Source organism: Eupeodes corollae, chromosome 1 (assembly GCF_945859685.1).
Source record: "Eupeodes corollae chromosome 1, idEupCoro1.1, whole genome shotgun sequence".
NCBI classification, from domain to species: Eukaryota; Metazoa; Arthropoda; class Insecta; order Diptera; family Syrphidae; genus Eupeodes; species Eupeodes corollae.
The window spans coordinates 77432626-77453786 of NC_079147.1; the positions used below are offsets into that span (position 1 = coordinate 77432626).

Consider the following 21161-nt stretch of genomic DNA (forward strand, 5'->3'; position numbering starts at 1 on the left):
AATGGCGATTTTTTAACGAAATAATTCGTTGGTAGTACCCGTAGTGTGATAGTGTGCGTAGGACTGTCTTGGGTTCAATCCCTGCTTGTGCCACCTAACTTTTTTCACTGGTACTGCTTCTTGTGGGGAATTGACAAATCCTCCAAGAGTAATTCTGGTCATGAAAAGAGCTTTCTCGAATTAGCCGTTCGAATTCGGCACATAAACTGAAGGTCCCTTCCTTCTCTGACAACATTAGCAACAAGCATATACGAAAGTTCAAGTTTTCTATGACTTTTTCGCATAAATCAGATTGAAATTGACCGATGGCCCATGTGTGAAACAATTTCGCATAGATTTGCGACTTATGAAAGCCCCAAAAGAAAAAGTATAAAGGTGTCAAATCACACGATATTGGTGGACAATTTAAGTCTCCTCTTACTTGCTTTACTTATTTAAGGTGACGCTACAGTCTGGGGCGGACCTGGGCCTCAACCAACACGCGTCTCCAGCCAGCTCGGTCCCTAGCTAGCTGTCTCCAGTTTCGCACGCCAAGTTGGTTGAGGTTCTCTCCCACCTAGCTGCTCCACCTGAGTCGTGGTCTGGTCTTCTGCGCCGTCCCTCGGATTTGGATTCGAATACCGGGCTGGAGCGTTGATGTCCATTCGATCTACATTACCCAGCCATCTAAGCCGTTGGACTTTAATTCTGCTTAGTAGGTCAGTGTCGCTGTACAACCCGTACAGTTCGTCGTTATATCTTCTTCTCCATTCTCCATCTATGCTTCTCTCGAAGCATCCTTATACGCTCTTATCTTTCTTTGACAGGGTCCAGGCCTCAGCGCCATAAATGAGAACCGGGATGATGAGTGTCTTATAATTGGTGATTTTAGATGCTCGAGAGAGAATTTTACTTAATTGCCTTCTAAGTCCAAAGAAGCAGCGATTTGCAAGAGTTATTCTTCGTTTGATTTTAGCACTGGTGTCGTTGTCTGTGTTAATAGCGGTACCTAGGTAGGCAAAGCCCTTAACTACCTCGAAGTTATAGCTGCCCATGGTGACGTTTTGTCCAATACGTCTGTGTTCAATGTCTTTTATGGATGATAGCATATACTTGGTGTTGCCCTCATTGACCACTAAACCCACCTAATTTGTTTCCGTCGGAATGCTCAAAAACGCTCGACTGACATCACGATTTGATCTTCCAAGTATGTCAATATCATCTGCGTATCCGAGTAATTGGACACACCTTTGGGAGATTGTGCTTCTGGTATTGACGGTTGAGTTTTGCACAATTCTTTCCAGAACGCTATTGAAGAAGTCGCATGACAGTGCATCGCCTTGTCTAAAACCTTTTTTGACATCAAATGCATCGGTAAGATCTTTTCCGACCTTGATAGAGCAGCGTGCATTCTCCATCGTCATTCTGCACAATCGGATAAGTTTGACAGGGATGCCAAAACTAGACATTGCTCGGTAGAGCTGTTCCCTATAGATGCTGTCATACGCGGCTTTAAAATCGATAAGGCGATGGTGGGTATCGATTTGAAGCTCCTGGGTTTTTTCCAAGATCTGCCGTAGTGTGAATATTTGGTCGATAGTGGACTTTCCTGGTCTGAAGCCACACTGATAAGCACCAATCAGGTTGTTAACGAATGGCTTCAGAACGTTCACATAATACGGCAGAGAGGATCTTATACGCAATGTTAAGGAGACCGATGCCTCTGTAGTTGGCGCAGTTTAGAGGGTCTTCTTTCTTATGTATCGGGCACACTATGCTGAGATTCCACTCATCGGGCATGCTTTCTTCCGACCATATTTTGCAGATGAGTTGGTGCATGCTCCCTACCAAGTCATCGTCTGCTGCTTTCGGTAGCGATGCTGTCAGCTCCAGCTATCTATCTATAGATATCTTCACTTCGTCAAGGTCGGGTAGGCGGAATTGTTGATTTGCGTCGTCGAGGTTGAGCGGTTCTATCTCCCTAACAGCGGAACTCGGTTCGTCATCGCTGTTATATAATTTGGAGAAGTGATCTTTCCATATTCTCAGCATCGACTGCGGTTCTACTACGATGTTCCCCTGATCGTCTTTACAGACTTCGGTTCGTGGCTGGTACCCTTGGGAGGTTTTGTTTACCTTTTGGTAAAAACCTCATTCCTGTTGTGACATCCCTCTATCTCCTCGATCGCGCGTTTCTCGTGCTCTCTTTTCTCCTCTTTTGCTCGTAGAGCTCACGAGCAGCTCTAGTCTGCTTGTCGGCATTCGTCGTCAAACCAGGGGTTTCGATGTGGTGGCCCTGTGAAACCTAGAAATTCAGAGGCGGGATCTCTGATGGCTGCAAGGCAATGTTGCCACTGGTTTTCTATGCTTAATGCAGGCAGCATAGGACTCCTTAAGAGTTTGTTAGAGACTCGATCGGAAAAGGACATTGCAGTCTCTTGCGATTGTAGCCGTCTAACGTCGAATCTTCTCACAGTACTTCCTTGTTTTTGCTTGGATCGCGATATCCGTAGCCGTACCTTGGCTACAACGAGGTAGTGGTCCGTGTCAATGTTGGCTTCAAGGAATGTTCGGATATCCTGGATACTGGAGAAGTGTCGTGCATCGATCGCAATGTGGTCAATTTGGTTGACGGTTGATTGACCAGCAGATTTCCATATCCCCTTGTGGATATTAAGATGCGTGAACTGCGTACTAGCTACCAGAACGTCTCGCCCCGCAGCGAAATCGACCAGCCTGAATCCGTTGTCGAAGGTGGTGTCGTGCAGGCTGTATCTCCCGATTATGACACCAATGATGTCTTCTCTTCCTAGCTTGGCATTAAAATCTCCTAAGACAATTTTAACGTAATAGCCAGGGCACTGCTCATATGTCTTGTCCAAGAGCTCAAAGAATATGTCTTTGGTGTCTTCATCTTTCTCCTCTGTTGGGGCATGCGCGCATATAGGCTTATGTTGGCGAATTTAGCCTTGATGCGGATTGTCGTGATGCGCTCGCTCACACTGCTGAAACTCAAGACTTTTTGTCTTATTTTTACATATACAAACTAATTTTATTCTCATTTGATATTTCAGGACACTGTCAGTTTGCCTCCAAGTAAAATCAATGCAGAGAAGAAACAACGCGAACATCTCCTTCAACTAAATCAAATTTTGGCTCAACAAGTTATGCAAATGAGCAAAATTGTAGCAGGTATGTAAACTAACCATATTGAAATATATTGATTGAAGACAAAATTTAACAACAGTCGATTTATAAATACATACATTTAAGTATCTACAACATACACAGTAAATTTGTTTTACATTATTTGATTTGATTTGATTTGATTTTTGATTGTATCTTTTTTCTTCTAACAACAAAACTAATTGGAATGCCAAGTTTTGATTTCAATGTTTTGATTTTGATTCATTCATTATTTTACCTTTTATTTAAAGAACCTACACATTGCGCTTATTTTTGTTTTAATATTTATTCAAAATGTCTATCACTTAAATATTTAAAACAAAAAAAAATATCTACAAAAGCTATTTTCAATTCTAAAAAATTCTTTTGGTGTTTTACATTTTTTCAAAAATAAATAATATCGTCTGTTTTCATCTTGTTGTAATTTTTAGATGAAATTTGAACTTAAAAATTGCAATTCATCCATAAACCATCATCATCAATCATTTCAATCGTGCGATCAGAAAAAAAAATTAAAAACATAAATTAATAACATTCATCTTCGACTTCATTCCGTTAATAACATTTGTTTACTGTAATTTTCATTTAAAAAGCACATTTTGTATCTATATGTATTTATAAGATATTTTTAATTTGATTTCAATAAAAAATCTATTTATGTATAAAAATGATTTTTTCTAATTCTTATTAATTTCAATTTTTGTTTTTCGTTTGTGTATTTTTTTAATTTTATCTATTTTTTTTGTTTATTTTATTTTTGCTTGTGTTTGCTCCTGATGTGAACTATAGGAAATCCTAGCCAATCTAACCAAAAGTAGATGGAGCTCTTCTAAGTTTATATGATTTTGCGGATGCCTTGTCTCTAACGCTATCATAAATTGAAAAATAATTAAAAATGCGACAGATATTGAATAAAATACATATATAAATCAGCAATATTTCAAATTTGAAATATTTAAAAATATAAACAAAAAAACAAAAACAACAACAATATACTTGAAACACATTAACTACAATTTGTACAATCTATGCAATAAAGCTTGCTTTGCAATTAAGCTCATAAGCTCAACGGTTCACACTTAACACCCCACACAGGTTTGTACAAATATTTTTATTTTTTATTAATTTTATAATATTTATTATTTTTTGTAACTACAGATATTAAAATAGAAATTATTTTTATGTTTGAGTTTTTTTAATTTAATTTTTAGTTAAACATAACTTAATGTTAATAACATCGACAAAAATTATCAATGTTTAAGGTATGATTACAAGGTTCGTTTGACTAACAACATTCGAACGCCCTCTGTAGGACAGTTAGTTTTCTAAAACAGTATTTACAAATATTAATAAAATCTTAGTAGTCCACCTCTTAAAGGTTAAATAGATATAGATTAAACTAATTAGCGTTTAGAAGGCATTATTTGAACTTGCCAAAATCCATCAACTCTTGGTTAAGGCATATCTCATCATTTAACTACCATCAAAGCCACGAAATCCCTTGAGACCAAGTTCGGTCTTACCGTACTACGTGAATGCTGAATGCTTTACCAAGCTCTGACTTTCGCTGTCATTGCAATGTTCAAAATTATCATTAGTCTTAAAGTTTAGTCTACATCTCAGGCATATTAAGGTGTGTCCACATCAAGGAAACGTTTGGGGAAACATTGTTTAAATACCATTTCTAAAATTATGCTTCAACAAAAATGTGCAATATTTCTACTCTGATTTTTGGTGTAGACGCTTGAGAAACATTACAGAAACGTTTCTTTGTTTTTCAAATATACAACTTTGTGCGTCAAATGGAGCTGTTTAGGAAGTGTAGTGATTTACAGTCATGAATTTTTTCCTCATCTTTTTTAAGATTTATATTTTCGAAAATTCCTAACAAATTATCGACTTTTTTAATTTTATTTGAGGACCATTTTGTCAAGTGAATCCCATAAAATCTTTTGTATTTTTAACATCCCATATGAAGTAATTGTAATGGGTCCGATTTGTCGAATTGAAAATTTTGACATTTCTCGAAGTTCAAAGTCCCTAGAGTCGAAATAAAGGATTTTTAGAAAGATGTCTGTGCGTGCGTGTGTACGTTCGTTCATACGTTGGTACGTCCGTGCGTTCGCGACTTTTTTTTCGTCATCCATAGCTCAAGAAACAGAAGAGATATCGACTTCAAATAAATTTTCTCATACAGATAATAAGGCAAAAGATGCAGAAAGGACTCTCAAGAAAATGAAGTAGTTTCTTTACCATAGCAGTTTAAAAAAAGGTAAACATTCTGGTTGACCCAAAATATCTCATGAACCAAAAACGCTAGAGACTTGAATCACATGTTTTATAATAAATAATATATTGTAACGTGATATCAAAGAAGTATATTGTTTGAAAATATCCATTTAACAATTTTTTTTATAAATGAAAAAAAAACATTGTCACCTCGAAAATTTTACGACTAAAATATGATTTTATCTCCAAAACAATTTTGTGCAACGTGGAATGAAGCCGCTCAAGCGTGCACTTTCAAAATACTCGTCGTTCGGATAAACCGCCCCGAAAATTAAATTGTTGATCCAAGACATAGCTCTTGCAATGTGACCTCGAACGAATTTTATCACGAAATTGTCAATTCTGTTGATTAGAGCCCTGTTGTATAGGACCCCGTTGGAGTAGTAATGCACATAGGAAGATTCGTCTGTTTGATATAAGCCGGTACAGCGTCTTAAACACCCGAACCTTCTTCATCTGGGAAGGGGTAACGTTCAACCACACAGGACAACCATAAACGATCATTGGCCGTATGGGGGTGAAGCAGCAAATTACCTACACTCCGTGGTCAACCCGACTGCTAAAAAACAGCAGTTTCGTCAGAGCGAAGGGTCCTCTGGCCCTGGTCAGAGCAGCATTTATATGTCTGTCGAAATATAAATACTGATCTAACCAGATACCGAGGTACATCACTACACTTTTGCTCGCTAATTGCTTGCCGGGAAGATCAACGATGACCATCTTGTGCCAATTCTTGCACGTATCCCTCGTGGCCCTAGCCAACGGAGTCCGGAACAAAATTGTCTCCGAGTCTCGGACATTTATTTTCAGTTTCCAGTCTTCCCGAACTCACGCTGCAAGAGAATTCTAATAACCTCAACCTTTCGGGCCGTTCTGTGCGCAATTAGATCGGTGGCGTGCGCAATTGGCTTTGTAAGACTTCTTATCAGATCGATTGTTTAAATACTGAAGAGAATCGGCGAATTCACCGCTCTCTGTTGAAGACCATTTGTTGCAAATTTTTCCACCGTATAACCGACCCGACGGACTGTAATAATTTCGATTGTTTTTAAACAATATTGGATTTCCGATTCCAATATTGTCGAAGATCGAACGCGAATGAAATTAATCTTATCTTAAATGATTAAAATAAAAAAAGAAACGAAATTGCACACCGCCGATGTGCCGCGAGAGTTATTATGACACTTTACGTCAGTCGATATGACAAACAGATGGAAGAATTCACCACAGGTAGCAATAAAAGTATTGCCAGCCCAGTAGCTCAGCTTAAGGGGGGGTTTCGATGAGGTGAATATTTTATTAATCAAGGTGATTAATAAAATTGAAATGAAATTGATATCAAAATGATATCGAAATACGACGAGGTGAATTTCTCCAAGTCGTATTGATTATAGTGGGCGCCAGGAAACTTTTTACTGGAAGTTTACCAAAACCAGTCGCTGAAAAATTTTCCTTCAAATAAACTTACGAAATAAAAGAAAGGTTTTATTTTCCCGAAAGGAAATTTAAGTTGTGTTTTATTGCCTGGAAAACCTTGGCCGAAGCCGGGATTAAAAACCAGGATCTTTTGAAAAGGGAAAGATACAAATTGAATTATTGAGATTGACAGAAGGTCAATTCTCGATAAATGTCTTGCAAAAGAAAATGAATATGAATGAATATAATAATAAAAAAAAAAAACGATAAAAGAAATCACTCGAAGAAAATTATTTCGATAAGAAACAAAAATCAAAAAAATAAAACGGTAAACGCGTCCCGTAATAACCGAAAATTAATATTTCGACTCGTAGGTCAAAAGGACGAATTTAAACCAAATGAACACCAGAAAAAAAAAACGCAATATTCTTAGAAACACTATACTTAGCTTCTTTTTGATTTCCTCAAACGACTATAGTAATCCTTCCTCACTTTTCTCCACCGCAGGACAAAACAAAATCTTTAACTTAATAGAACCTTAAAGGAAAAAAAAAACTATCGTAGAAAAATTACTTAATGTATGTCTTTTCAAAAAAAATTCCTTCACACAATTTTTCTTTAGTCAAAAGGCTTTGGACGCAATTCAAAAAGTGGCCATCATCATGGCGAGCTTGACCCTTCCGGCTACTTGCCCTCAGGCAATCCTCTCGGACCTTTTGCGTGGTGATCGATCTGTCTCGGTCCCGCAACTTCCTCCATCCATAAGATTGGGTGTGCGACCGAGAAGCCAGATATCTTTCATCGCACGCGATCTCTTTAAAGAGGTGATGCGATCACCCAGTAGCTCAATGAGTGAGTTCAGCTCTTCACTTTCGAACCCATTCCAGTCAAGACTTTCTGGAAAAATCGTGTGGAATTCCTCGCATTACCGAGTATTTACACGCGCTAGTTTTTAGTTGAGGAAAGACTACTTATGTGGTGTTAAAGGAAGTCGGTAGCCAAGCCTATAATTAAAATAAAAGTTATTAAGATATTCTTGGAGTGATTTTTCTATCGTTAATAATTATCTACTTTATGGTGGGCTCTCGGCCATACTACGTTAACGTTGGTGTGACTTTTCTACACACATTGTTGGGCATGGGTATCGTCTTCATGCCTTGACGATATTGTTTTTCCAATATGTGGGCCAACCGTCGCACAGTTCGTTGGTGTGGAATCCTTTCGCACACTTTGGTAGGACCTGTTAAATTTGCTTTCCCAAAATGCTAGAAGAGCAGGTCACTGGCTGATGGTCCAGGTTTCTACTAAACTCTTCCAGAATTTTGCGGCCGCAGTAAGAACTCATTAAGGGTAGTTAGCAACAAGGGAGGTGAAACTTGTTGTGGTAAAATTTACCGCAACAAATCCCACCCTTACCTCCTAGGAAATGTAGTTACCGTTGGTTAACGCCATAGGTAACACATTTCTAAAGACGGCCCCAGGGAAATGAAAATAATTTCCATCAGAAAAAAAAATCGTTAACTAAAAACAATTTAACCAAAATCAAAGTGCAAAGTAATCAAAGCAAAAAGTAAACTACGTTAATTATTAAAAACTTCGGATGCATTTGTAAACGGTTTTAAATCCTTAACATGCCAAGTTCCGCGTTCTTTACCATTACTATCTTTCAAGACGTATGTCCAAGGTGACAAACGCTTATCAATTAAAAACGGACCGACAAATTTCGGTGCTAATTTGGCTGCATAATAATTCGCGGCATCCGAAAGCGTGAAATTCCTGCGCCATACAAGTTCGCCGGGGTGATATTGAACATCACGCCGTCGAAGATTGTAGGCTTCCGCAGAACGTTTAGAAGCTACTCCCAGCTTCTTTACAATATCGGCCCTAAGCCTTTTAAAGCGTTCCCTGATCCCCTCCGGATCCTGAACGTCTTCTGAATCATTCCCTACAGATGGTGCTTCTTTACCCGAAGTAACCATTTCTCTCCCGAAGTTCGCATAGTAAGGAGACACTCCCAAAACTTCGTGTTGTGACGTGCGAATGGCGCACGCCACTTTACTCAGTTGAGTGTCCCAAACCCGTTGATTTTCCCCAACATATGCCCTTAAGGTGGTTTTAAGGATCTGATTAATCCTCTCCGCAGGATTCGCCTGCGGATGATAATGGGCTGTAAATTTTATTTGTGACGCGTACGCCTGGCAAAGCGTTTTCAATTCCTTCGATCGGAATTGGGGACCGTTGTCACAGACGGTCACCTTTGGTATGCCAAAAAGTAGGAAGACATTGTCTTCGAGTTCCCTACAGATAGCTTTTGCAGTAGCCGACCTCAACGCAAACAGTAGTGGAAACTTTGTAAAGTAATCCACCACCGTCAAAATGTATGTAAAACCCCTACTAGATTTAGGAAGCGGCCCTACCAAATCTATACAAATCATCTCCCACGGTGATTTGATTCCTACCCTCTCCGTCATCAACCCAGCTGGTTTTTCATTAACAGGTTTCACCTGTTGGCAAACTTGACAACTCCTAACGTACTTGGTGATATCAGCCCTCATTTTTGGCCAGTAGAACTTTGCCGCTATCCTGGCAAAAGTTTTCCTAACTCCCATGTGACCCGCTAATGGATTATCATGATTATCCTGTAAAATCCCTAACCTATCCTTTTTACCTATCACTCTCTTCCATTCTTGATTATCTTGATGAACTATAATATGACTAGCCTTTACAAGCTTGAACAACTGTCCATGTTCAACTCTCCAGGCCGGAAACCTAAGTGGATTGGCATTCACTTGCGCAATCATTTTTACCACCCAAGGGTCTGAAACCTCTTCTGAGATACCACCCAACTGTGGCACTCCTCGAGAGAGCATATCTGGAACCACATGCTCTTTCCCCTTGCGATGAACGATTTCGAAGTCGAACTGTTGTAACCTAATGGCCCAACGAGCCAACCTACCCTGTGGATCTTTCAAATTACTTAGCCATACCAAGGAATAATGATCAGTTACGACAGTAAATTGAACACCTTCGAGATACGGTCGCAACTTCTCAATAGCCCAAAGCACAGCCAAGCATTCCTTCTCTGTCGTACTATAATTCCTTTCGTTTCTATTTAGAGACCTACTAAGGTAACAGACAACCTTTTCTCCCTCATCAAAGTTCTGTGAGAGAACTGCACCGATACCAAAATCTGACGCGTCTGTTTGAACGACAAAAGGTCGTTTGAAATCTGGGCAAGTGAGTATAGGTGCTGTCACCAAACACTCTTTTGCCTTCCTAAAGCTATCCTCGCATTCTTGAGTCCAAGTGAACTTCCTATTCTTTTTTAATAAATCTGATAACGGTCTTAGCAATTCAGCGAAATTTGGTACAAAACGACGGTACCATGAAACTGTCCCTATAAAACTCCTAACCTCTTTAACATTCCTCGGTGCTGGAATCCTAACCATACTGTCAACTTTTTCAGGATCGACATGCAACCCATTACGATCCACTATATATCCTAAAAATTTAAGCGAAGGCATGCAAAAGTTGCATTTTTCCTTGCTAACCTTTAATCCGGCATCGCTCAACCTTTTCATCACTTCACTGAGAACTTCGAGGTGTTTTTCAAAAGTTTCGGCAATGATAATGATGTCGTCTAAATAGACAAAAACGAATGGCTCAAGGTCGGCACCCAATACCGTGTCGATAAATCTTTGCCAAGTCGCTGGTGAGTTATGGAGTCCGAAAGGCATTCTCCTAAACTGAAATAAACCCCGTCCAGGTACCGTAAAGGCAGTATAAGGCTTAGATTCCTCCTCCATAGGAATCTGCCAGTACGCTGACTTGATATCTAGTGAAGACAGGAACCTAGCACCACGAAGCCTATTGAACTAATATACGGTAAGGGATACGCATCCCTATCAGTATTCTTATTCAGCTTCCTATAGTCTACGCAGAATCTAAAGGAGCCATCTTTCTTTTTTACTAACAGTATTGGAGATGACCAAGCACTTGTCGATCTCTCAATAACTCCTGCCTCTAACATTTCATTAAGTTCCCTATCTATATGAACCTGCATTGCCGGGGAGACCGGATAGTACCGTTGTTTTATCGGCTCTGCCGACGTCCTAATTTTGTGCTCGACTAGTGTTGTGCAACCTAAGCCCTCGGGCATTTTCCTAAACGAATCCTCCACTAATGTTTCTAAAGCTTTTATTTCCCTTTCATCCAACTCTGATCGTTCTATAATAGAACATACCGAAACAGCAACGGTCTGTTCGGAAAAATTCCACTCTCGTGACCTGAGATCCGGGACAATGCCCGACAGCGCCCAAAAATCTGCGCCTAAAATCACGGTGTGCGGCAAAGTTGGTATAATTAAGCAATCAATAAGGATTGCCCTATCCTCAACTACTATCGGAAGAGAGAGTGTCCCTAACACTTCCACACCTGACCCGTCTGCCAAACACACGCAGTGGACAGTGTCTTTCTTCACAATAAACCCTAAATCACCAAGTATTTTCCAAGAGTCCCTACCTATTATGGTCCTGGAAGCTCCTGAATCTAGTAGCCCTACGAATTCAGAACCATAAATACTAATTTTTAAAAATGGTCTCCTATCATTCCCGTTTGCCTCCAAGGTGAACCCTAAATGAACCCTATTTACCAGCTGGTTTCCAGCAGGCAAAAACCCTAACGCTTCTGAACTCCTCGCCCTGCTGCCGCAGGAGTTCGCTGCCCATTTCCCGAGCATTTCCTACATTCTGATCTTTTGACTCCTAAAGCCCCACATCCGAAACAACGCCTAGGAGCAGAACACCTATCTGCATAATGGCCTGATCCATTACACCTAAAACACCGAATGTTCGAATTGGCACGAGATTGGTTCGATGATTGGGCCTGACGATGAGTTTCGTTGTTCTCTGTAACAACCGAAACCGAGGGAGTATCGTCACCTACATATGCTAGATCCGGTTCTAGCAAAGACCTATTCTGCCTAACACTTGGTGGTGGAACATACGCATCTACGTTGGCCCTAACGGCTTCTAAACTCCTACCTAACGTCACCAAATCTGACACACAAGTTGGTTTCGCCAAACCAAGTTGTGTTTGGTAGAAGGGTGTCAAGTTCCTTTGAATTATTGACAACCTTCTACTCTCAGTTATTGGTTCTGTCAATCTCCCAAACAAATTCGACATCGTCGCGACATAGACACCGATGGATTCATCTTTGCCTTGAGTCCGGCGCCTAATCTCCTCTAGAAGCTGGTCGTCATAATTCGGTGGCAAGAATTCGAGTTTCAACTCCTTCACTAGTTCCTGCCATGAATTAACCGAAACCCTAACTGCCCTATACCAAATCAATGCTTTTCCGACGAATAGCTCTACTGCTGACCTAAAAAGTTGGGTTTCCGAAACCCCCCTAGCCTGTCTCATTTCCTCAATTCTCTCTAAGAATGAATTCACTGAAGTACCACAGCGTTCTCCAGTGAATTTAACTTCCCATTTGGCGATGTTGTGGAATCGGTCCGATTCCACATAAATCCTTCCTGGAACAAAATCCCCATTTTCAGGATTATTCCTCCTATCGACTGCCTCTCTTACGCTCGTTGATGTATCGACAGCAGTACCTATAGACCCACTTTTTGTTGTTGCAGCGGGGAGCTGTTTATCCATCTCTTTTTCCCTTCCCACCTGTTCTTCCTCAATATCCTCCTCCTCATCCCTCTCTAATACCGACATGGTCATAATCACCTTATTTTTCAAGGCAAGCTTTGATTTATCCTGACTTTCATTTTCAGGAATGCTCCTATCTAGCCTACGCAAGCACCATTCTACTTTCGTTAAAATTTTTAAATATTCACCCGAAGTTTCCGACTTCGGAGGATTCTCTAAAAGTTTCCCTATCTCTATCAATTTCTTTTCAACTGCCATGAAATCCTCCTCGAAAGTGAAAGGATATGATGCAGCTACAAAAGAATTCCTACGTTCTAACTTAAGCGTTGTCCTAAGAGACTTTCTCATATCTTCAACCGTTCCGACAATCAAACCGCGACATTCTATTTCATAGGTAATCTCGTCCTGAGATAACCTATTAATCTGACTTACGTCCATATTAAAAAACTATTTTTTCCAAGATGACCCACGAAACAAATTTAAAAAGTATATGAATCTTGAGCTAAAACCGAAGTTAAAAAAAAATGGTTCAAAATTCTGTTTGATTGATACCAAAAATAAACGTATTACTAGCAGACGTGAAAGAACAGAAAAGCAAAGTAAAAAAAATTGTTTTCTTTTTATTTAAGAGCAATTTAATTCAACTGTATATAGCAACTAACGATTTTAACTTATTTAACAATATCGCAAAAGAAGAGGAAAAAAAAAATTAAAATATTTCCCAAATAAATTCCTATAACCTAAAGTGGCAACCCTTGTTCAAATAATTAATTAATTATTAGATTCGATCAAATTTAAATATCGAAAGCAAATAAAAAAACAATCTATTAAAAGAATCGAAATAGTTAAATGGCAACACTTGAATATTAAACCAAACTTCACTAAAATGTGCAATCTATTTCCACAGAAGGTGCGAGAGAGAGCACTATATCACTATATGACAAAATGGATTCCAAAATCAAGAAAATATTCACTTTATATAAAAGTAAAATAAATATCAAAAACAATGAAAGTTATTATATATGTAGGTATACGACTATTAAACAATATGTATATGCAAAAACTTAAAAAATATTCAAAGGACTCACTTAATATTTTTTCCAGGCAAAATCAAAAAAATACAAAAAAAACTCCCGGATTCCCTTCTTTCCTTTTATAGGTTATATCCTTAGGCCTCCTGTGGCCGTAAATTCCACGAGACACCTCACCTAAATGAAAAAAAAAATAACACCACCAAGTAATTAAATCTTTAAAAAAAGTAAAGCACAAAAACAATTAACTTCCCTAAACACAGGACAAAACCAAACAATCACAAGTAGGTATTCCAAAAATGAAAGAAAGCCCCACGTTGGGCACCAATTTGTTGCAAATTTTTCCACCGTATAACCGACCCGACGGACTGTAATAATTTCGATTGTTTTTAAACAATATTGGATTTCCGATTCCAATATTGTCGAAGATCGAACGCGAATGAAATTAATCTTATCTTAAATGATTAAAATAAAAAAAGAAACGAAATTGCACACCGCCGATGTGCCGCGAGAGTTATTATGACACTTTACGTCAGTCGATATGACAAACAGATGGAAGAATTCACCACAGGTAGCAATAAAAGTATTGCCAGCCCAGTAGCTCAGCTTAAGGGGGGGTTTCGATGAGGTGAATATTTTATTAATCAAGGTGATTAATAAAATTGAAATGAAATTGATATCAAAATGATATCGAAATACGACGAGGTGAATTTCTCCAAGTCGTATTGATTATAGTGGGCGCCAGGAAACTTTTTACTGGAAGTTTACCAAAACCAGTCGCTGAAAAATTTTCCTTCAAATAAACTTACGAAATAAAAGAAAGGTTTTATTTTCCCGAAAGGAAATTTAAGTTGTGTTTTATTGCCTGGAAAACCTTGGCCGAAGCCGGGATTAAAAACCAGGATCTTTTGAAAAGGGAAAGATACAAATTGAATTATTGAGATTGACAGAAGGTCAATTCTCGATAAATGTCTTGCAAAAGAAAATGAATATGAATGAATATAATAATAAAAAAAAAAAACGATAAAAGAAATCACTCGAAGAAAATTATTTCGATAAGAAACAAAAATCAAAAAAATAAAACGGTAAACGCGTCCCGTAATAACCGAAAATTAATATTTCGACTCGTAGGTCAAAAGGACGAATTTAAACCAAATGAACACCAGAAAAAAAAAAACGCAATATTCTTAGAAACACTATACTTAGCTTCTTTTTGATTTCCTCAAACGACTATAGTAATCCTTCCTCACTTTTCTCCACCGCAGGACAAAACAAAATCTTTAACTTAATAGAACCTTAAAGGAAAAAAAAAACTATCGTAGAAAAATTACTTAATGTATGTCTTTTCAAAAAAAATTCCTTCACACAATTTTTCTTTAGTCAAAAGGCTTTGGACGCAATTCAAAAAGTGGCCATCATCATGGCGAGCTTGACCCTTCCGGCTACTTGCCCTCAGGCAATCCTCTCGGACCTTTTGCGTGGTGATCGATCTGTCTCGGTCCCGCAACTTCCTCCATCCATAAGATTGGGTGTGCGACCGAGAAGCCAGATATCTTTCATCGCACGCGATCTCTTTAAAGAGGTGATGCGATCACCCAGTAGCTCAATGAGTGAGTTCAGCTCTTCACTTTCGAACCCATTCCAGTCAAGACTTTCTGGAAAAATCGTGTGGAATTCCTCGCATTACCGAGTATTTACACGCGCTAGTTTTTAGTTGAGGAAAGACTACTTATGTGGTGTTAAAGGAAGTCGGTAGCCAAGCCTATAATTAAAATAAAAGTTATTAAGATATTCTTGGAGTGATTTTTCTATCGTTAATAATTATCTACTTTATGGTGGGCTCTCGGCCATACTACGTTAACGTTGGTGTGACTTTTCTACACACATTGTTGGGCATGGGTATCGTCTTCATGCCTTGACGATATTGTTTTTCCAATATGTGGGCCAACCGTCGCACAGTTCGTTGGTGTGGAATCCTTTCGCACACTTTGGTAGGACCTGTTAAATTTGCTTTCCCAAAATGCTAGAAGAGCAGGTCACTGGCTGATGGTCCAGGTTTCTACTAAACTCTTCCAGAATTTTGCGGCCGCAGTAAGAACTCATTAAGGGTAGTTAGCAACAAGGGAGGTGAAACTTGTTGTGGTAAAATTTACCGCAACACATTTTTAATTGAGAATCTTGTGGTAGAAGTTATATTGCTACATTTGACAACAAACTTTCTACCATTAAGCATATCCTAAAGTATATACAACAATAGCTTGCTAATGCCAAGCCTGCTCAGTTTTAGGTAAAGATCCTCTAACCGTACGGTGTCAAAGACCTTTTCCAAATCAACCAGAACAGCACCTGTGCATTGTTGTTTTGATTTATTCCATTGGATATTAGAAACAAGTTTAGATGCACATGAATTGTGTCATGACCCGCCTTGAACCCGAACTGTTTATCCGGAATTATTTTGTTGTCCGCAGCCCACTTAGTCAGAGCCCTATTAATGATCTTTTCGAAAACTTTGCTGATACTCGGAAGAAGACTTATCGACCGAAGATTTGACGGGTTGGAGTTGTCGTTTCCCTTTTTCTGGAGAGGATCAACCACAGCGATCTTCCAATGCCCTGGATAATAATATGCATAATTCAATTTATTATTGAAGAGTGTGGTGTAAATGTCAATTGCCTCCATCGGTAAATGTGTTAGTAAAACGTTGGATATACCATCGACACTTGCTGACTTTTTGTTTTGTTTTAAGTTGAAGATGAGCTGAAGCTCAACCTTCGTCGCTAACAAGGAACTTGTTTCCGTTTGCTAGGAGATTATGGCATTTGCGAAAAAATTAGCTTTTAACCACATGAAACCGATGTTCTCAGACAGCCCAACGCACTTACCATCATGCCACGGGTATTACTAAATCGTAAACTAAATCCAGACTAAAACTGTTACAAAAAAAATTCCTGAGATTTCCGCTGCGAATAAGCTACGAACTTCCACCTTATCAGACTAAAACTTATTGATATGCCGATTGGACGTGCTAATTTAGGTATTGAGTTTCTTGATAAATTAAGAAATAGATATATTGACTCTTTGCAACTTCGGTGTCGTATGAGCTGTGTGAGCTAGGGCCGCACCCAACAAACTTCTCGGTCCTTAGCTAGATGTCTCCAGTTTCACGCTCAAAGTTGGGTGAGATCACTTTCCACTTGTGCGCGCCACCTGATCCGCGGTCTTCCTTTACTACGCTGTCCTGTGGGTGTGGATGCGAAGACTTTCTGGGCCGGAGCATAGGTTTCCATGCGCTCTACGTGACCCAGCCATCTTAGTCGTTGGACTTTTACCCTTCTGGCTAAGTCTACTTCGCTCTACAGCTCGTCGTTCCATCTTCTCCACCACTTCCTTTCGATGCATTTGGAACAGTAGATCACACGAAGAACTTTTCTCTCGAGCCGACCCAAGCTTTTGTCATAGTCCATGCTTCTGCACCGTATAGGAGGACGGGGTCTTATACAACAACACTTTGGTCCCTCGAGAGAGGATTCTACCACTCAATTGCTTCCTTAGTCCAAAGAAACAGCGGTTAGCAAGAGTTATTCTACGTTTGATCTTAGCGCTGGTATTGTTTTCTGCGTTCACAGCGGAGCCTAGGTAGACGAAGTCCTTGACAACCTAAAAGATACGTCTGGCGATGGTGACGTTTTGACCAAGACGTAAGTGTTTTACGTCCTTTCTTGAAGATAGCATGTACTTTGTTTTGCCCTCATTAACAGTTAAATCCATTTTTGCCGCCTCTGCCACAATAGTCACATAAGCTCCACTGACATCACGCTGAGTTCTTCCGATTATGTCAATGTCATCAGCATATGCTATTAATTGGACAGACTTTTGAAACATAGTGCCTCTAGTGTTGACGTGTGAGATCTGCACTATTCTTTCAAGTACGATGTTAAAAAATCGAATGACAGCGCATCACCTTGTCTAAACCCTTTTTTGACATCGAAAGGTGATGTTAAGTTGTTTCCAACCTTTATGGAGCAGCGTGAATTCTCCATGGTAATCCTGCACAAACGGACGAGTTTGGCAGGAATGCCAAAACTAGACATGGCTCTATACAGGTCGTCCCTGTAGATGCTGTCGTATGCGGCCTTGAAATCGATGAAGATGGTGGGTGTCGATTTGGTGTTCTTGGGTTTTTCGAGCATCTGCCGTAATGTGAATAATTCATCGGCTGTGGACTTTCCTGGTCTTAAAACACACTGATAAGGACCTATCAAAAAGTTGACGATGCGCTTTAGACGTTGACATATTCTGATTCCTCTATAGTTGGTGCAGTTTAGAGGGTCTCCTTTTTCAGGAGCAGGCAAACAATATTGAGGTTCCATTCATTGGACATGCTTTCTTCCGACCATATCTTATTGATAAGTTGGTGCATGCTCCTAACCAACTTATCTCTAGCTGCTTTAAAGAGCTTGGCTTTCAAGCCATCCACTCCAGAGGCTTTATTTGACCTCACCTTAGATATGGCAATCTTTATTTCGTCGGGATTGTTGGCTTTCGTCGTCTATGTTCAATGGATCACCCTGCTCTACAGCGGAATTCGGTTCATCGTCGCCGTTATACAGTCTGCAGAAGTGGTCCTACCATATCCTCAGCATTGACTGCGGTTTCACAATGATATGTTCACTTTCGTCTTTGCAGCATTCGGCTCTAGGTTTAAGTACCTGTGAATTTCGTTTCACCTGTTCATAAAACTTTCGAACTTCATTCCTGCTTTTAAACCTCTCAACATCTTCGACCGCACGCTTGTCATGCCCTCTCTTTTTCCTTTTGAGAAGTCGGTGTCCCTCTCCCCTCTTCTTCTCATAGAACTCATGAGCAGCTCTCGTCCATTTATGCAGCGCCGCTTTGCGTGCCTGTTGTTTGGCTGCTTTTGCCTGCCGACATTCCTCATCAAACCAGGGGTTCCTTGTTAAGGCGGCTTCTCTGATTGCATCTTGGCAATGTTTCCACTGGTTTTTGATACATTGTGTTGGCGGCAGAGAACTTCGAGAGAGGTTACTTGTAACTCGGTCGTAAAGGGGTTTGACAATCTCTTGCGATTGTAGCCGTTCGACGTTGTACCTTCTCCCAGCATTTCCCTGTTTTGCCTTAGGTCTGGAAACCCGAAGTGCTACCTTGGCTACAACAAGGTAGTGGTCAGAGTTCATGATGCTGCCGTCGATAGCAATATGGTCAATCTGGTTGACGGTAGATTGATCTGGAGAAGTCCAAGTTCCTTTGTAGATGTTGAGGTGTGGAAAACACGTACTGACTACCATGACGTTTCGCCACGCAGCAAAATCTATGAGCCTGAATCCGTTATCGGAAGTGTTATCGTGCAGGCTGTTATTCCCGATTATTCCACCAAAGATGTCTTCCCTTCCTAGCTTGGCATTAAAATCGCCCAGGACAATTTTAATATCGTAGCTAGGACACTGCTCATATGGTTTGTCTAAAAGCTCGAAGAACATATCTTTGGTGCTGTCATCCTTCGCTTCTGTGAGAGCGTGTGCGCATATCAGTATAATGTTGCCAAATTTAGCCTTGATGCGGATGGTCATGAGGCGCTCATTGATACACCTATAGATCAAGACTTCTTACCTAAGTCTGGCTCCAATGACAAAGCCGCATCCAAATAAACGCTGTTGGTTTTCGTGGCAGCAGTAGCCATAGTAAATATGGCAGTTTTTCATCCCCTCTTGGCCCGGCCCATCCAATCGTATTTTCTGGATGGCGGTGATTTCTGCTTTAAAGCAGTGTAGGGTTTCTGCTAATTCTTCGGCCGCTTGTCTATTAAGGGACCTTACTTTCTACGTGCATATCCGAAGTTCGTTGTCCTTAATTAGTTTGCGTAGGTTGTCAACAGTAAATCCGTCCGTAATTACTTTAGTTTTAAATATATCAACTTATTTCACCATAGAGGGAAATTGTTTAGTAAATTCAAATCACCTATTTTTACAATATTACTCGTGCAAATAAAATGTTAACGAAAACATGACTTAGCTGATTTAAATAAATAAAAGCAGCGACAGCTGTTGTTTCTTTTGTAACTCAAAATTATAAAACCACTTATTAAAGATTTGATATTGGTATTTCGAAAGATCAAAAAGTCCGAACAATACTCGATTCTGAATGATTAGAACAGTTTTGTTGACATAACCAAAACGTGTAAAGGAAAATAACAAACAGCTGTTGTTTTCCAAAGATTAAATAAACTTTGCGGTAATATATCACTTAAGATTATGTACTTAAACTACTTTTTGTGCCGCAAAGCTATAAACATAATTAAAAGCAAGAAAACATAAAATTTGTCGTTTTTATTTACACTTAAACAAACCTTAAAATAGTATTTTGATTGTTTTAAAAAAAAAACATAAAAGACTCGTAAATATTTTGGACTTTTTATGCATGTTTGTTTATTTATAAGAACGTTTTTTTCTTTAATCTATTCTTCACCTGAATACACAATATTTCTGACATTTTTTCCTAAAATAACTAATTTGTATTGCTTATGACATATGGTTTGCTTATGATTTGTGACAGTTTGCTCAATAGCTTCGTGCATGTGTTTGTCTTTTTTTTTTAACATCAATATCATAAACAATTTTTGGAACATTTTATTTGTATTCTTAAGTTTGAAGGATATAAACCGGTATAAACTTGTATTGACAATTTTAATTGTTAGCTTAGTTGGAAGTTTAACATATTAGCGGTTTATAAAAGAGTAAGGTGCGTGCCAGAAATGTTCACTAAAATAGGGCTAGATTAAAAACACCTGTTTTTTATTTGGCTAAGCCGTGGAGTCCTATGTCTTCTGTAAACATTTTGTCAGCTGTTCATAAAAGCTATGGATGTTTGCTTTCCTTCGCACTATTTTTATCTGCCATAATTGCTGATTTTTCGAAGGCTTTTCCATACTTAATGTAACCTAAGTAGGTCAATTTATATTAGACACCTTTAATTTTACCAGGGTTCTAGATGAGACCATCCATTTATTTGTTTTACAACAACAAACCGAAATGCTGCCTTATACTTCGATCTACTAGTATTTTTGTGATCTAAAAATTAGTTTTCATGTTTCACTCTAGATGGCATTTTTTCTCTTAATGTTTGGTATCACTTAAAAGAATTTTAATAAAAACAGTTTTTCGCAATAAATAATTTAATTAGTGCAACAGCTCATAGAGAACCAGGGCCTAGAGACTTACAATTCTCAAACATTCCAATTTACAATTCTCAAACATTCCTATGCTGAAAGCAAGACCTCTGCCATGAGATTCTTGCACCTTTTTAGTTTATATCAATTCATTCTTAAAACTTTCGAAAAGCTAGACAAAAATTCATAAAGCTTTTATAATAAATGATAACTTACGACTAACTTATTGGCTCCACTTTAATGGAGTTTTCCATTTGTAAAATAAATCAATTTATTCTTGATCCGGATCTGTCAAAACACAAATTTCCTCTGTTTTTGCATTCCATGTTACATAACAAAAAAAAATAATTAATATCAAAACTGTTAATATGGATTTTTCGGTGGATTTACATATGCGATAAAAAAATTGTTAACCT

General features: G+C 38.9%; 1 protein-coding gene across 3 annotated transcripts in view; it reads left to right on the forward strand.

Annotated features, from left to right (window-relative positions):
* LOC129940018 (uncharacterized) overlaps window positions 1-21161 on the forward strand; it is a 286224-nt gene that overhangs the window by 253981 nt on the left and 11082 nt on the right. For 2 of the 3 annotated variants that reach the window (XM_056048241.1, XM_056048243.1), the window contains one exon: window positions 3054-3171. In XM_056048241.1, the coding sequence (XP_055904216.1) occupies window positions 3054-3171 (118 nt within the window). Of the gene's footprint in view, window positions 1-3053; window positions 3172-3954; window positions 4261-21161 lie in introns of those variants that run through there. The other variant, XM_056048242.1, reaches the window with a different exon arrangement.